The sequence below is a fragment of the Haliotis rubra genome, unplaced genomic scaffold, assembly GCF_003918875.1.
Source record: "Haliotis rubra isolate DU_JTF1 unplaced genomic scaffold, ASM391887v1 Scf152, whole genome shotgun sequence".
NCBI classification, from domain to species: Eukaryota; Metazoa; Mollusca; class Gastropoda; order Lepetellida; family Haliotidae; genus Haliotis; species Haliotis rubra.
In genome coordinates, this window is record NW_025765470.1 from 122969 (window position 1) to 140361 (window position 17393).

The 17393-nt window shown below is 37.9% G+C and overlaps 1 protein-coding gene across 3 annotated transcripts in view; it reads left to right on the top strand.

The window, feature by feature from the left end:
- Positions 1-14230, top strand: part of LOC124270486 (UDP-N-acetylhexosamine pyrophosphorylase-like) — a 34375-nt gene extending 20145 nt beyond the window's left edge. For 2 of the 3 annotated variants that reach the window (XM_046705487.1, XM_046705488.1), the window contains exons 2-11: positions 1198-1513; positions 4411-4617; positions 5342-5517; positions 6274-6446; positions 6684-6877; positions 7723-7866; positions 10763-10969; positions 11832-11855; positions 12129-12180; positions 13535-14230. In XM_046705487.1, coding sequence (XP_046561443.1) covers positions 1239-1513; positions 4411-4617; positions 5342-5517; positions 6274-6446; positions 6684-6877; positions 7723-7866; positions 10763-10969; positions 11832-11855; positions 12129-12180; positions 13535-13639 — 1557 coding nt within the window. In that variant the 5' untranslated portion in view covers positions 1198-1238 and the 3' untranslated portion in view covers positions 13640-14230. The remainder of the gene's footprint in view (positions 1-1197; positions 1514-4410; positions 4618-5341; positions 5518-6273; positions 6447-6683; positions 6878-7722; positions 7867-10762; positions 10970-11831; positions 11856-12128; positions 12181-13534) is intronic. The other variant, XM_046705489.1, reaches the window with a different exon arrangement.
- The last annotated feature ends 3163 nt before the right edge of the window (positions 14231-17393 follow it).

The following is a 17393-nucleotide window of genomic DNA, read 5'->3' on the forward strand; positions in this document are numbered from 1 at the left end:
TTAAAGATTTTTCAGTACATTGCAGATTTTCTTCCATATCTTATAGTTAACACTGAAGGTGAGTGTCAAGTGTCGCATGTGGCAAATTAGATTATATATTTGCTTTTCTGAGTTCATTTACTTACAGGCCACATGGTCAGATGTTCCATTGTCAATAGTACTATGGATTGCCTGTGGGGATTCATGATCTGAATAGATTTCCAACATCCCATACTTTTCATAAAAATGTTGGGTGTCAAAGTGCCCTACTTGTTCTGGACTGCTGCCTATGCTCATAAGCTGAGTGTTCTTGGCTACACTTTGGGATAAAACTTACTAGTACGTGCTACAATTTCTCACTTGTTTAGATGAGCGGAATATAAATAGTGTCCATGGATCATAGGTAGAGAGGTTTAATTAGTTTCAAATGATTTGGTGCTGATGATGTCGACAGATTAATGTATACTTGTGGTTACCGCCTTTTGCAGCAAACCTCAGGGGTGGAAATAACTTTAAAATTGATAGTGTACTCCGGTTCAGTGGCACATGTAAAGTCACTTGCCCAGATAATTTTTCCTCTATACCAACCGTTTTCTTGCTGATTTTTTAAATAAACAACATAATTACCATTGAAAAGTCAACTGGACACCGGTACAGTGTGATATACAAATTTGCTTGCCCGACAGAAAAAACACTGGACTCGGACGTCGGGCAATGGGTTATTTCCATCCCTGAACCTGATCCTGCAGATTGTATTGAAACAGATTGCTTTGTGCCTTCAAAACTTTACATCTATCTCTAAATAATACAGCATAAAAATGTTTCATTCAGTTAGATTTTAAAGAGATTTCATGCAGAAACAGTGGAAACCTAATGATTAATCTTTGAGATGTTTCAACTTGAATCAAGACACAGATTTCACCTTTTATTGGTGATTTCGTCACCCCTACTAGTTGTGATAATATCACAAGAAACACCGTCACAGGAAGCATGTTTGCAAATGTCTGTCATAAATGATGCATGTTGAGGTTGTAATATGAGATTCATTAATATTGAAAACTATATTGCTCACCTGTAGCATCTGGGTGATTATTCCTGTTGCATTTATGAAAAAGATATGTTATTACCACTGTGCTATCTGGGAAATAAACCCTTACATAATGTAACATAATTTGCAAAGTATTTTCAGCTCTTTTCAAGATGTTTAATTCATTGCAGCAAATAACTGCACACATCACCGACACAAACATCCAGTCAATATGGACATAGATGGTCTGAGATCCACCCTCAACAAGCACGGACAGGGGCACCTGCTCAAGTTCTGGGACGGGCTGAGTTCCGAGGACAAGGAGCACTTCTACAAGGAGCTCACCAGTATCGACTATGAGGAGGTCACCACCTTCTACAAGAATGCACAGGAGTTCCTGAACTCTGCTGCCCAGAAGATAGATGACCATCTTCAGCCCCTGTCCTCAGAGGTCTGTGGCAGTTCCTCCAAGACTGACCCAGAAACACTTCTCAGTTATGAGAAAAAGGTAATGCTTCTTTGTTGCATATCTACTATGTTACCTTTTTACGGAGAAGTTGTATGCAAGAGAAGATTCTCGTAATTACCATTCTTATAGCAGTGCATTGTTTCAGGTAAAAAAATTGCATTTTGAAGTTCTGATGTAGTTCCAGCTATTTAAAAGATAGCTAGTGGTTTTCTTTGTGTGTTTATCTTTCCTTTCATAAGTAAATAAGTACGCATTGATACATTTATGGTTAATTTTAAGTTGAAGAAGCATTTTCTTCTGACACACAATGTCTGGAAAATACTGGGTAACTTAATCAGGGACTGATCCGTTGGAACAAACCATTGATAACCAATATTTGTGTTATTCACTGATGAAACCTAGCTAACTCCCAACACTACTAATTACACAGGGCTGTTTCTATTCACTTGCATATTCAGTGAGTTGGACTGTCTTTTCATGAAATCAGTTCGTAATTTGTAATTACCAAAATTGAATATTCATGAATTTGTGTCAAAGGAGTGTTTTCACATGAATTTGGGAGTTATTTATAAAAGCAGGATATGCAAAATGGAATGCATCAAAGCCTGACATGATGACAGTCAGCACTATCATATATTTAATTTGACTGTATTGTGGTCACTATTATAATAAATTCGCACTGCCAGCATGGTCAAAACACATAAAAATAAATATTCACCTCATAGTGAAAATCATTTCAGCCCCCTATACATATAATAACATGAATGTGAACAACCCAAACCCAGTCAGTGTAAGAAGGGCTTCACTGAGGTTACATTGAACACACTTTGCAGTCACAGAACAATGTACAATAAATCAAGTTTGGTTTTTCTCAGTCTGAATACGTACTTCTAAATAGGTAATAAATAACAAATTCAGATCTTGCCCTTATGTGCATTAGACAGTTTCTCTTTCCATTTTAGATGGGTGGTACAATTACTATACATGAAAGTAGCATTATCCCTTATCACTCATTACTCTTTGACATCACAATCGTACTTGTATCACACTGAGTTTACTGCTTGCGTAATTTGTGTAGGCCACCTGATATGACATGCTGTCGCCTTCCTGGTTAACTGGCGCCACTTATGTTTGTCCTGATACAGTGGTGTGTAATTCTTATCTAGATTGTCTACCTGATAACATCTCGATTGTAGGTATAAGTACCATTACTTTTTGTGTTACATAACAACTGATTCATTTATGCCCTTCAACCTTCATATCAACTTCATGTGTTATCATGTAGATCATTAATATAGGACATGTGCAGAGAAAAACGTTGCACATAACTCACTGTATTTCACAACTGATCACATGGCTTAAATATTTTCAACAGCGTTAAAAATTATTCCCTGTATGCTGAAAGTTAAACATTTAGAGTTTCCTAGATTCAAATACAAAAGAGCCTATCTTCAGTACCCAAGGAAGCCTTGATTTACAATACAGTAGAACATAGCCAAGTATATATATATAATATATTGGGAAAATATTCAGATAGGTTTATTCAGATGGTCTTTATAACAGACCAGCTGTAAGACTACTAGTATATGAACACACAATTTGAAGAGCCTATATAGTTCCTGTTGGTTTCCTGTACTTTGCTTGACAGACAATACAGGTGTCATTTCATAACTATTTTCTATTTTGATTATATCTGTAAGCCTATAACACTGACTATAAGTAATGTAGACAGTCACACTGAGCAGTGAAAGGCCCAAGCAGCTGATACTGTTACATTCCTTAGACAAGTGATAAGATAGAAATAGCAAAGAGCTTTAGGGCAGAGGGATACCCAGGTCATTCATGACAAGAATGACAATAGGGGCTATGAAATAACCCAAGTACACACAGACAAAATATATTTAGCCTTTTGAATAAACTTGAGACTGCATTGGGATTTCTTTCCCTTATTTATGTTTGTTTTTTTAAAATGACATTCAGTCAAACCTTCAACCTAAACAAACAAAAATCACAGTTTGGTACTTTTCATGACCATCCCAGAGAATCAAATCCCTGAAGTTTCAGTGTAATCTGTAATCTGATACTGTTTGCCATGATACAGTTATCACACAAAATCATTATGATAAACTGAAAAAGAGTCCTTGTTATGTGATATGACACTATGGTGTTGAATAATGTATTTTGGTGAAAGAACATGAAACATATAGAGTGTCTCATGTCATTTGGTACATCATGTGAACATCTCTGTGAGATACAAGGGGACCGAATGAAAAGTTTTGAACCTTAGAGGATGCTGCTCCTTCCCTTGCCATTGTTAAGATATGAGTAGCTTTGAGGGGAAGCAAGCATCAAGATGCAAGATTATGAAGATACAATACATATATGACAATGGATTTGGCAGTGTAGATTTCACCTCTTCCCAGACGTGAAGGAAGAACTCTATGGCAAGCATGTCACTACTTACCAACAGAAGGAGGCTTTTATTTACATCGGTGTGGACCAAGAACTGCTGCTTCTTTGATAGCATTGTGTGGACCTCCAATCGGAGTATGATGAAAAATAATTACCACCAACTTCATCCTACTTAGGCAGTGACCTTTTCACCCACCCCATGTACATCATGTCACAGGTTATGGTTACACCATACCTCTGAAGTGTAATGAATCTGTATATTAACTCGCTGTGTAATTGGTGCACACGGGCGCACGCACGCATGACGCGACGCACGCCTCACGCCACGCGACGCACTCCACGCGACGCACTCCACGCGACGCACTCCACTTACCGGACGCACGCGCACACACACACACACACACACACACACACTATTATGGACTACATTGTTAAAATACAAATTGCCATAAGTTTGAGTGTATCACACAAAGTGTAATGTTCAATCAATCTTTAATGTTTAATGAGTCTCCATGTCTCCCTCAGGTCTGACTGCAGTGAGTGAGAACAAGGTGGCAGTGTTGCTGCTTGCTGGAGGCCAAGGGACCAGACTGGGGGTACCCTACCCCAAGGGCATGTACAATGTGGGGCTGCCCTCCAAGAAGACCCTTTATCAAATTCAGGCTGAGCGTATTTTGAGTGTTCAGAACCTAGGCAAGAAACAGTCAGGCAATTCAGGAGTTATACCATGGTGAGCATATTGTATTTTACACACATACAGTTCAGGGCCTCATTCCACAATACGATCTTAGTGCTAAGGTGCTCCTAAGTCTCATACTTTAACATAGGATTACAATCATTGTAGCACTAAGATTGCGTTGAACTTATGGAACAGGGCACTGAAAAACATGTTAAGTACACTTTTGTTAAAGAAAGATGTGACACAAGATACTATGAGACCTAAGGCATTGTATTTGATTCGGATTCAAAGGTGAGGTAATATAATGCTAAATTATGGCTGTGCTTTGTTAATGCATGGAAATGGTATGTATCAGACATCTTTATTTAAAAAAATAGGTACACTGATAAATCAAGTCTCTGACATTTGCAGTACCGAGAAGGCATACATGGCTTCTAGCTACTGGTCTACTCAATGAACAAACTACATGTTCTATATGTAGCTAATTTATGACTTCATTTTGGTAGTCACTATTATTACAAGTCTTTGTCTTGCATGGGAAGATTCTCTGCAAAAAGGAGGCGGTGGGGTAGCCTAGTGGGTAAAGCGTTTGCTCATCACGGCGAGGGCCCGGGTTAAATGGTAAAAGCGGTGTAAAATCAAACTCACTCACTCACTCTCTGCAAAAAGTTGCTATTTCAGAACAGAATCAAAGTAAAATGACGAAATAATCATGTGCCCACAATGTGAATATGCAGGTAACAGCTGTATTTATCAATTTCTATGATACCTTCAGGTACATTATGACCAGTGAACACACAATGGAGCCCACACGAGAGTTCTTTGCTAAGAACAACTACTTTGGTCTACAGAAGGACGATGTTGTCCTGTTTGAGCAGAGTTTGCTCCCTTGCTTCAGCTTTGATGGAGAGATTATTTTACAGAGTCCCTCCAAACTTGCCCTTGCTCCAGGTAAGATCTAGCTCTTCTTCCAAATAGCCCTTGCTCCAAGAGAGATCAAGCTCTTCTTCAAAGAGCTTCCACTTGTATTTTGACTATCAATCTCATAAAAATGAGATTTTTCACTCTGATATGACTGGCAGGGCATTTATTGTTTACATTTGGGACAGACCAATGAAGTTTGTGTTCTGGATACTGAAGTGAAAGTTGTTGTTCACTTGTACCAAGAATTAAGAAGCCTCAAAACTGATTGGCTGATCAGAATATTCAACAAATGCAACATCCTATGGATGAGTCCTCAAGTCTTCACAGAAGGAGATACTGTGTCAAGTTAATTATCAAATTTAGTTTGAGCTTCCTTTGACTCAGTATTGACATGTGCATTGCTTAAATGAAGATTGTTGTTATTGATGTGATGAATATACCAATAACATGTTTTGTTGCCATATGACACTAACATTATTTATTTATTGATTCTCATAGTGCTGTAGGTAGAATAGTTGTAAAAAATTATTGTTGCCAGACTGAAGAGCCAGTGTTCATTCACATAAACGTACAGTAAGTCATTCATGCCATCCTCCATCTTCTCTGATAATCCTTGAATGTTGACCAACTCATTAGCGACTTTCACTCTTCAGTTGTGAAGGAGATTTTGTTTCTATTTCACAGTCTGAAATGATGGAATAATCTCCTATTATTGAGGCTCGACTTCAGCATAACAACTTTCCAAGTGGCGTGTCATTTAAAACTATGGTTTCTTTGTTACAGATGGTAATGGAGGCTTGTACCGCGCCCTACGTCGAAGCAAGGTCCTTGATGACATGGAGAAGCGTGGCATTGAGTACATACATGTCTACTGTGTAGACAACATTCTTGTCAAAATGGCTGACCCCATCTTCATGGGGTTCTGCATCTCAAAGGGAGCTAACTGTGCTGCAAAGGTGTGATATATTTGCCAGGATGTTGCTATTCATGTTCAACAATTAAGCTATAGATATTAGAACTGTAAGTACTGAATGGGCTGTTCACTTGAACACTTGAAACTTACATAGTGATATATGATAGCATGGCAGGCAAGATTTGCTGGAAAGTATGATATGAGTAAGCATCATGAAGTAAATCATCAAGCTTTGAACACTTGTCTTGTGTGTGATTTAGTGCTTGATCCTGTGTTGCAGGTCGTAGAGAAGGCATTCCCGACGGAGGCTGTGGGGGTGGTGTGTAAAGTGGATGGTGTGTACCAGGTGGTGGAGTACAGTGAAATCACACAGGCCACTGCTGAGAAGAGAAACGAAGATGGCAAACTGGCCTTTAATGCTGGCAATATCTGCAATCATTTCTTCACAATCGACTTCCTGAAACATGCATCTGAGTAAGTTGGTTCCATGGAAATAAACAACAGAGAAATATGTGCACTCAAGAACATACACATTTATGTTGACACATAAGGAATTATTTTCCAACTGAAGAGGTAAAGAAAAAATAGAGCGTGATGTATATAATGGCAATGCATAAATGTCTTGCAATGGGGGACTTTAAGTATTAATGATAGCAGTTTGGAAAGAAGGCAAAAAATACAACATTCTTATGTACAAACATACAGGTTATCACGCGAGGGTGTTGTGGGATGGTTAATATCCTGCATTAGGAATAAACATTGTATTTAGCGAGTCTTGGCTTTAATGTACGGTACGAAACCTGGATTCCGCTAACACTGACAGTCTGTCAGGGAACTTGTGTTGGTATCTCCATCAGCCTATGAACTTCTATCTTCGCTCCGTAATTCACTCTATCCATCATTACCAGAAATGAATTTTCTTGGATCAAAGGACTGACAGTATCGTAACCATGGCCGTCAATCCGGACATGATCACCAATAGATGGGCGTGACGCCATGTTTGTTTACATAGTGAAAGTAGTCCCTAAAATTTGCATATGACCTCTCTAATTTGCATTGATATCCATATATGACCCCAACAGATACTGAAAATATCAGTTGACTTTATCCTGCCGAGAAGGTTATCCATTGTCAACTCTTGCTTGACAACGGTATAAGAATCCATACCGAAGTGTCGCATCATATATAATAAAGAAGTTGTTATACATAAAGAATCTTACTTTCTTATTACATCTTACCTGCTTGGTTTTGATGATGTTGTAAACAAAAGTCAGAGGAAGCAATGAAAGATTTACTCACAAACTGCAATTGTGTGACAGTGGCCCCCAGGAGAGTCAACTGAAGCACCACGTGGCAAAGAAGAAGATCCAGTATGTGGACAGTGACTGCAAGGTCCAGAAGCCAACCACATCAAACGGCATCAAGATGGAGAAGTTTGTCTTTGATGTCTTTCAGTTTGCCACGTAAGTTGTGATCTGGGGCAAAGTCTTCGATATTTTCAGGATTTTATCGAATTTTATGAAAAGAGGTCATTTCCTGATGCTGCCAACGGTGACGTTGTACAAAGCCATCTTAGTCCTAAAGCGATTGTTACTCCCTTACTTGAACAGAGACTTACAACAGTCATAGTGCTAAGGTTGTTTTGTAAAATGGGGCACACACTTAATGATCCTTGGCCAGTCACTGCTCATTTAGTGCTAATGGTTGGTTTGTTGTTTAACACGGCACTCAGTAATATTCCAGCTATGTGGCGGCGGTCTGTAAATAATTGAGACCAGACAATCAAGTGATCAACAGCATGAGCATCTATCTACACGATTAAGATATGATGACATTCGTCAACAAAGTCAGTGAGCCCGACCTACAGATCCCGTTAGTCTATTGCTAATGGGTTTCAGCAAGTTGTAAATGTCTACTGGCATCATATTAGGGCTTTCCTCCATTGTTAGTTGACTGACAAATGATACCTGAAATATTGTTTCTGTCAGAGGAAAATGCCAAGTTACCAAGCCATGAGTTAGAAAACATGTTGTTAATGCTACTGTGGAGGATGTGTTGCCTGATTATGGAGGAGAGGAAGCCTGCTGCTGGTGTTGGGACTAGGGCTAGTAATACATCATCTACATGGGGCGACCATGAATAGTTCATATAGCTTGTCACTGCTATTCATTACATCAAGGCCATATAGTAAACTCCTCAGTGCTAATTCAAGGTATAGACACCAATAGGTCTTGAGAGTATACTAATTACCTATTACCTGTCTAAAACAATCTGTTGATAATGCTGGCACCAGTTACAGGCATATTTCCTTTTGTGTAATTGTTCTGGTGTACTTGATTTACTCCATTTAGAAAAATCTGTAATTATCGTTTATGCACTTGGTGTCATCTGTAGTAATAATCATGTTACTGTCATGGATATTGCCCTTATGTAAAGTTATCCCAGGTCGACATACGTCCCCAGTACATAATGCTTGTCAGAAAATACAGCTTTCATTGGGGGCCTTTTTCTCATCACAATTGTGTCTAGTAGTGAAGATCTAATAAGACCAGTAGATTGTTCCTCTGGACCACTGACAAATTCTGGTCAGGGTCGTTGCCCTGATTACCATGCAGAAAGTGTACAGAGACCATATCATCTATTCATGGTAACTATGGTAACAGCATGCATGTACCTCATTTCATATCAATATTTGATGTATTACCCGGTGTTGGAGTGGGCAGTGTATTGCCTTGTATGTACATATAAGCTTCTACTTACACCATTATATGCCCAAACATATAGCTATCTTTTCTTTCAGCTAGGTTAATGATCTAACAGTGTGGTTGTACTTGAAACTCGTAGATTGAAGTTAGTGTTGACTTACTTGGTCTCTCTAGACTTAACAGTCATTTATATAGACAGGCATATTAACAATTAACTGTTTCATCGTCTGTGCAAAAGAAAGATATCAGTTAAAGAACATTAGAACATTGATTCACATAGTACTATGTATTAAAACAAGGATATGAAAATATTGCTGTGCACTTTACCAAATAATACATGTGTTTTGCAATCTTGCAGTGAACTGAAACATCATTCATGCATTGAAGATCTGTGCAACATTTCAAACTACGTAGTTGTATATTCCTGTTCGTGTGAGGGTGATGCTGAAGGAGTAGGGAGGATAGGCATCTTCAGAAATACTTTGAAATTTCTGTTAGAAAGTGAATATCAAAGTGGAGTTTTTCTATAAACCCCATATATCATACTATGTAGAGGAAAAACACAAGTCTTCTACATGAAAGAGTACTGAAGGAAATTGATCCTTAGTATGTACATGTGTCTATGATTTCACTCACACAACAGATGAAATTACACTGATGATAGTGTTACAAGAAATATGCTCAATGAAATATGCTTAATTTTTGGCTATATGTGTTTCATTTCCTGGGAATAATCACCAGAAAATGAATTTTTGCATGTAGTATTGTTGGTGTATGATGTGCAAAATACAGGCTATATTATGAACATGACATGAAATATATGATTAACTTCTCTGCATTATCATGACTGAGAGACAGGAGTCCTTGTTATTAGAAAGGTTTGGGATGTGAGGTTCAGTTCAACATCAGATTCCGCAACAGTGCAAGATCATATTTGTACTACGTTTGATATAAATGTTTGATTCCCAAAATTTGGCATGTTTTTCCACACTGAGTTTTCCACAAAGACTATTGGTAAGAAGATTTGACATCAGTCGGATAAGAGCGGGAACAAAGTTCCTAAATATATCATTAAACTTTCTAGGTATAAAGCTGAAAAGAATTGGGAATAGTGCTGGGATCAACCTATCACTGTATTGAGAATGTGAAAACTCAACACAGCAATTCATTATTGTGTAATGACAAAATTCAACTTTGTGGTCAAAGAATATTTTAAAGAAATTTTTTGTTTAACATACATTATTTGGCAGCAAAAGATTTTGCCCCGAGAATGGAGATCATAGAAAACAATCAGGTCTTGCACCACAACCACCATGAATTAGTCTGAATCATCCATCTCATCATTAAATTAACTCTAATTTAAAATCATGGCTCCTTGATTCTAGTATTGCTGCAATATTTCCTTCTTCCAATGTTAATATCTCTCGCCAATGTACTGCAGAGTAGTTGCTCAACTTTTACTGTATAATGCTGTGCAACTAACGTGGGTTTCCCTTTTCTTTTTGGTTGGTGTCTGTGTGCTCTGCTTACTCGCTCTTACGCTTCCTCATGCCCTTCCAATGCTTGCTGGGTCGCCGGTGACATGGCTTGTCTCCTCCCCTTCCCACCATGTGTTACCACATGTGCTGGTTTTGTCCGTTGTGTGGTGTAAATGTGACAGAAACTTTGCTGTGTGGGATGTGCTGAGAGAGGATGAGTTCTCTCCCCTGAAGAACGCTGACAGTGAAGATGCTAAGGTTAAAGTGAAGGACACTCCTAGCACTTGTCGCCAGGCTCTGAACAACCTCCATCAACGATACATTGTTAAGGCTGGAGGCAAGTTCGTGGACAGCGAAGGATCTGCCATTCAAACTCAGACAAGGTAGTAGAATAGTCCATGATCTGTTTCTTCAGTTTTTAATCATGAACTAATTATTGCTGCCAAAACAAAATTTTGAAACAAATATTATAATCTTGTTAACTAAAACATAAGAAAGTTTAGATTTAGAACAAGGAAAATAGATTTATGTTTCTTTGAAATGTATGACCTTGCATCTTATACAGCCGGAACAAACTAAGTAGGTCAAAGTTGATTCTGGTATTTATAGTTTATCATATATTGTGGCATGCAATGTTGTGATGCCCTCCATGATCACCACAGCCGTTACTACGACCATTGTTGGCAGTGACAACACTGCTGACCGGTGTTCACTGGTGTGCTGGCTTGATCGTCCAGTGTCCTGGATGTCATTGTCGAGAACTGTTCTCCATAGCTTCTTGTGTCTCCATTATTTTGGGTTGAAAGTGTTTGTGGTCGGTATGTTCCTTGGATTGGCACCTATCCTGAGATTTGGTGGTGAACCAGCCTACCCTTGAATGGCAACTTTTCAAGAACCACCACACTGCATTTTATAATGCAGTTCTTGGTGTCCTGCCACCTGGATCCAACAGTTAGCGGAGACGACACCATTCTTGAATGGGTTCTATGGAGTATTGTTACAGGCAGAACCATTCTAATTCCTGGTACTACTAACCAGTTTGCTATGACTATTAGAACCAGTCAACACAGATTCAGACACCCTTTGAGCATTGTTGCCATTGGTCTATTGCCAATATCATGGCTCAGAACAGTAGGCTGTTGATGTGCACTCTTTCAAAACATATTCTGTTTTATATATCTTCATGCTATTGACCTAAGTGTTTTTTGCATACTCAAAATTAACCTATTTTCTGTCCATTTTCAGTGGCATTCAAAATGGAAACGAGAGGTAAGACATTGCCAACATTGCATTTATATAATATCAACTTCAATTATTTATGTTGGTTTTGTTAAATTTTAGTCTTTCCAGTAAATATCTTTTAATAGTTAGACAGTTACAGTTTAATGTATTTTTCACTAGTATACTCTGTCACAAGTACTATGCATTCAAAACCTTGATTAAATTCAGTGGTGTTCACTAGTAATGATTTTCACTTGAAGGAAATAATAGTTTTTCGTGAAGTTGCAAATGAATATAATATGATGTATGTTTTAATTTCAGTTGCCAATCAGTCGTGTGTGAGATCTCACCATTAGTGTCTTTTGCTGGAGAGGTGAGTTCAAGTCATCAGAATGTTAGGTCCAAGTATAGTGATTCCACTGTAAAGGGGGTGTGAAGTAGCCTCGTCCTGCTTGTAAGATCTGAGCAAAATTGGATAGAATATAGCTACCTAGCCCTGTACCCCATGCATATATATCAAATGTGATACCTTGCCCTGTACCCCCTGCATGTATATCAATTATGATACCTAGCCCAGTACCCCATGCATGTATATCAATTGTGATACCTTGCCCTGTACCCATTGCACGTATATCAATTGTGATACCTTGCCCTGTACCACTTGCACGTATATCAACTGTGATACCTTGCCCTGTACCCATTGCATGTATATCAAATGTGATACCTTGCCCTGTACCCCATGCATGTATATCAAATGTGATACCTTGCCCAGTACCCCATGCATGTATATCAATTGTGATACCTTGCCCTGTACCCCCTTCATGTATGTCAATTATGATACCTAGCCCAGTACCCCATGCATGTATATCAATTGTGATACCTTGCCCTGTACCCATTGCATGTATATCAAATGTGATACCTTGCCCTGTACTCCATGCATGTATATCAAATGTGATACCTTGCCCTGTACCCCTTGCATGTATGTCAATTATGATACCTAGCCCTGTACCCCATGCATGTATGTCAATTATGATACCTAGCCCTGTACCCCATGCATGTATATCAATTGTGATACCTTGCCCTGTACCCATTGCATGTATATCAAATGTGATACCTTGTCCTGTACCCCATGCATGTATGTCAATTATGATACCTAGCCATGTACCCATTGCATGTATGTCAATTGTGATACCTTGCCCTGTACTCATTGCATGTATATCAAATGTGATACCTTGCCCTGTACCCATTGCATGTATGTCAATTATGATACCTAGCCCTGTACCCCATGCATGTATATCAGATGTGATACCTAGCCCTGTACCCCTTGCATGTATATCAAATGTGATACCTTGCCCTGTACCCATTGCATGTATGTCAATTATGATACCTAGCCCTGTACCCCATGCATGTATATCAGATGTGATACCTAGCCCTGTACCCCATGCATGTATCATGATGTACCCTCCATGCCGCTCGATTTTAAGGGTATAGAGCAGTGAATATCCTTGTTAAGCTGCTGCACGGTATCCCTGTTGACTATCACTTTATGAACATCTTGCTGACTAGTACAAGCCATCACACACATAAATCTGCTATAGCAGTGAAATAATCTTGAATGTCACATTAAAACCCCTTTCATCTTCCCTCCCACTCCCCTGCAAAGAGTTAAGTATTCTTTATGTATCATAGTGCAATATTCACCCTCACTTAAGACATGTTATTTTCAGGGCTTGGAGGAGCATGTGTCAGGCAAGGTGTTAGTGTCTCCAGTTACCCTTGAAGTAACACCAGAAAATGGCAAACCTCTGCTGCAACAGGGATCTGCAAAATAATGCTGACTACTTCTTAGACCAACCTTACCACCAGCTGAACGCCTGTGTGGTTGAAGTAACAACAGCTTTCATTATGTATGCCTTGACAACATATTTTATGTATGACATCAATACCTTGATGACATAACCCTATGTGCCATTATGAAATCATTAATAGTTGCCTGGCAATAAGTACTTTGTGTGTTGTGATATGACCAGTTGTCATGGTAACAGGCATTATGACCCTTTGTCACGGTAAATCCATCGTGTTTGACAACAGCTGCCTTACTGACCGCCATAAAGCACAACACAATGGGAACAAATCATCAGAAACATCTTCACGCTTGGCGGTGTTGGCGTCACTCCCATCAGCATGACGTGTAGATCATGGCAGCTCGACTCATTGTCATCATCATCATCATCATCGGCATCGTTGCTTGGCTTTGTTGTACACCATATACTCAAGAGGAACTTATTTATAGATTTTATTGTCATATATCTCTATACCATTGCCACATTGTTACCACCACACCTCAAATGCAGCTTAGTCCATATTGACTCACAAAGGGCTTGCCAGAAATTGGAATCTAAAAATATATTGTTTGTACAAAAGTAAAGCTGTATTGTTGACTTGTCTGTTTAAGATTTTAATGGTGTTATTGATACCATTCGTGATAATACGGAAGTGGTTCAGTGATAGTTGTACAGTAGAACATGGTTATTACAAACACAAATACATGCATAGCACACTACTACTGCAAACTATTTCACCATTTATTTGATATATATGTTATCATATATAATTATGGTTGCAAATTATGTATAACAAAGGACAGTAATTGCAAACTGACCTGAGAATACGTATTCTTTATGAACTTGTAAGAACTTGTCCAACTAAATCAGTGTCTTCCATCATCAGAGGAAGCATGCAGTACACTTGTAGATACCAGATATAACCACCAGGTCGAGAACATTTTGAAGTTAACAGGTCATTTAAGACTCTTTAAAATACATTGTGTATATTCAAAACGGATTATTGGTGTGTATATCAATACTGGGGCATCCCAAATGGGGAACAAGGTTTTCCAGATCAGGAACTGCAGCTGTAACAAACTTCAACCATACCTTGGACCATGTCACGACCATGTTTTACTGTACAAGTATGTATATTCTGTTAACTATTACTTGTGAATGATTGTCATTGTACATAATGTACCCGTTGTAGCCAAGGGTGTATAGTGTGTACATATATCTATGTTATATAACACATGTCTCAACATAGCCTACCCACGGAATGGACAGTTTTACAACAGTTTACTTTGAGGGCTGGTGCAAGGTTATACAGAGATACAACAATCATTTGTGAAGGTGTACAGGTTACATTTATAAAAACTTTTGACTAGGTCACAGCATGGATGAAACAGGTTTTCATTGTGTCTTATATTTTAGAGAGAATAAAATATTTTGTTATAATTATAGGGCCCAAATTAGGGTACAGAAACAACCTCAGGATACTATGTGTAAGTAATAGTGGTGGTCCGATTAATTAAAATAATCGAAGATTGGTGGCAGTGACTAAATGACCAAACAATCGATCATGTTTTCTCATAATCGAACACAAACAATTCTGGTACACTTGTTTGCATTAACGATATTTTTCACAGGGTTGGTTTTGTCTGTTACATTTCATGACCACTACAAGTTCGTTCCAAGTCATGATTGATTTATCTTAAAGACTCCAACAAATTAATGTTCCTAAGCTACTAGTCATCCTTTAAAGATGTGAAATTTGCAATTGCATTTTGTGCAATTTGCAAAAACACAAACCAAAGAACTAAATGTTTTTTTCTTTATTATTATTTTTTGTCCATTAAAAAAAAATAATCAGGAAAATTTCATAAATGACGCTAACCAATTATTTTCGATGATTGATCGGTTGTAATGAACCAATCATCAATTATGAGATTTTAACCAATTCCCAGCACTAGTAAGTAATGATAGATTGTGATTGTCTATAGTTTCAGATATATCGTTAGAGAGGGCTGTGAAAGGGCATTTTGGCAAAAAAAAATTATATGTGTCTGAAAGATTTTTTAATAGTACGTGCTAAGTGGGTATGAGAATTTGAGAAACACCATGTAAAACAGTATTTTTGTGACATAAGGTCAACTAAGGGACACCACTCTAATCCTGTTCTGCAGTGTAAGGACAAACCACATGGTAAAATCTCACTCATTGACATTTGTTGTTGATGTGATGCATTTTGTGTACTTAACTCAGTATATGCAGATACCAATATGTTTCGTAAATATTAGGTTTCCTTATGTTAATCAGTTTATTATACCAATGTACTAGGGAAAGAAAAGGTTACTTTTTCTCATTTTCAGTTTGTTATATTCTGCGTCAATTAAAGCTGATAACACCAATATATCTGATGTTGGACAAAGCATGATCACTTTGTGTAGTGTTTCAGCCTTTAGGGCCTTATATGACATAGTATTACAGTGACAATATGGACCTTGCAAGCAGATGGGTGTGGCCATTTTACTGTGAAATCTCTATGCAAGTTGTGTTTTGTGAGTCATATTTCTAAATTATTATTCTAGTTAGAGACACTGTAAAATTAACCTTTTGTTATTGTTTCTCATGGCATGTTTTTCTTTTCTTTTAACAATTGTTTGTTGCTGATTATTTTAGTTCAATGAATCATAACACACATATTTATTTTATACATGTTATGCAAGTATAACCATTGTTACAGTGTAAGTGTTAACAGTATTAAAGACCAAATCACGACCAGTATCAGTGTTCATTTCAGAAACTAGTGAAAGAGCGGCCTGTGACCTCATCCTGTGTAAGGATCAAAGGCATTTGTTGAAAGCACAGGACACGAACATCTATTAAATAAAGATATAACCCTAAGAGAATGTTAGCATTTATTGCTGTCCATCGATTAATGTATTCCAATGTCTAAATTGTGTTTAATTCTGACAAAGATGGATGAACTAAAGTAAATAGCCAAAGGTGAGATTGAAAATGTATTTTAGGTATCAGATATTATTTTGTGCTGTCAATGGTTCTGATATTAGTTTTGCGCCATTAAGGAATTTTCATGTGTGAAGGTCCCCAGGCCACTTTCTGCAATGAACACTTCAGTATCATGACTGATATCAACTCGGGTGTTACTACGTTGAAGATCTACAGAAACTGAAAATTTGTTTTTAAAATATACTTAGTTTTTAAATAGCATTGTGTTTACTACCCAAACTATGCACTTTGTAATGTAAGAGTAGCATATAATGTTTTTGTATTATATTTGTAATCTTCATTGGACATACATTTATCATCCAAACTTAGCAAATTCAGTTTTTCTGGTCTCACTAGCTTCTGCCAAAAAAACACTTGAGTGGATATCTGTAAGGAACTGGACAAATGTATCTGTATATTGATGATAAAGTATTGATTTGATATTACCTACTGCTGAAACTTTAACCCAGTGGTAACTCAGTGTTAGTATCTTCTGTTTCATACATACTGATACTCTGGTCTTGTGCGTGTGGGAGGTGACTTCTTGGAGTTTCTTCTTTTTCGTTGGTTCCTGCAGACAATGTAATTGTGGCTCTGATGTATTTTGAAGTCATTAGTGAACCCTGTGAATAAATGATGTTGAATGTTGACAGTGAATGAAACCTGTGTATTGCTACATCTTCAGTTGATGTATGAGTATTGACTAGTGGGGACATGATGTTGGGATATTGACTGTGGTTGTATGTGG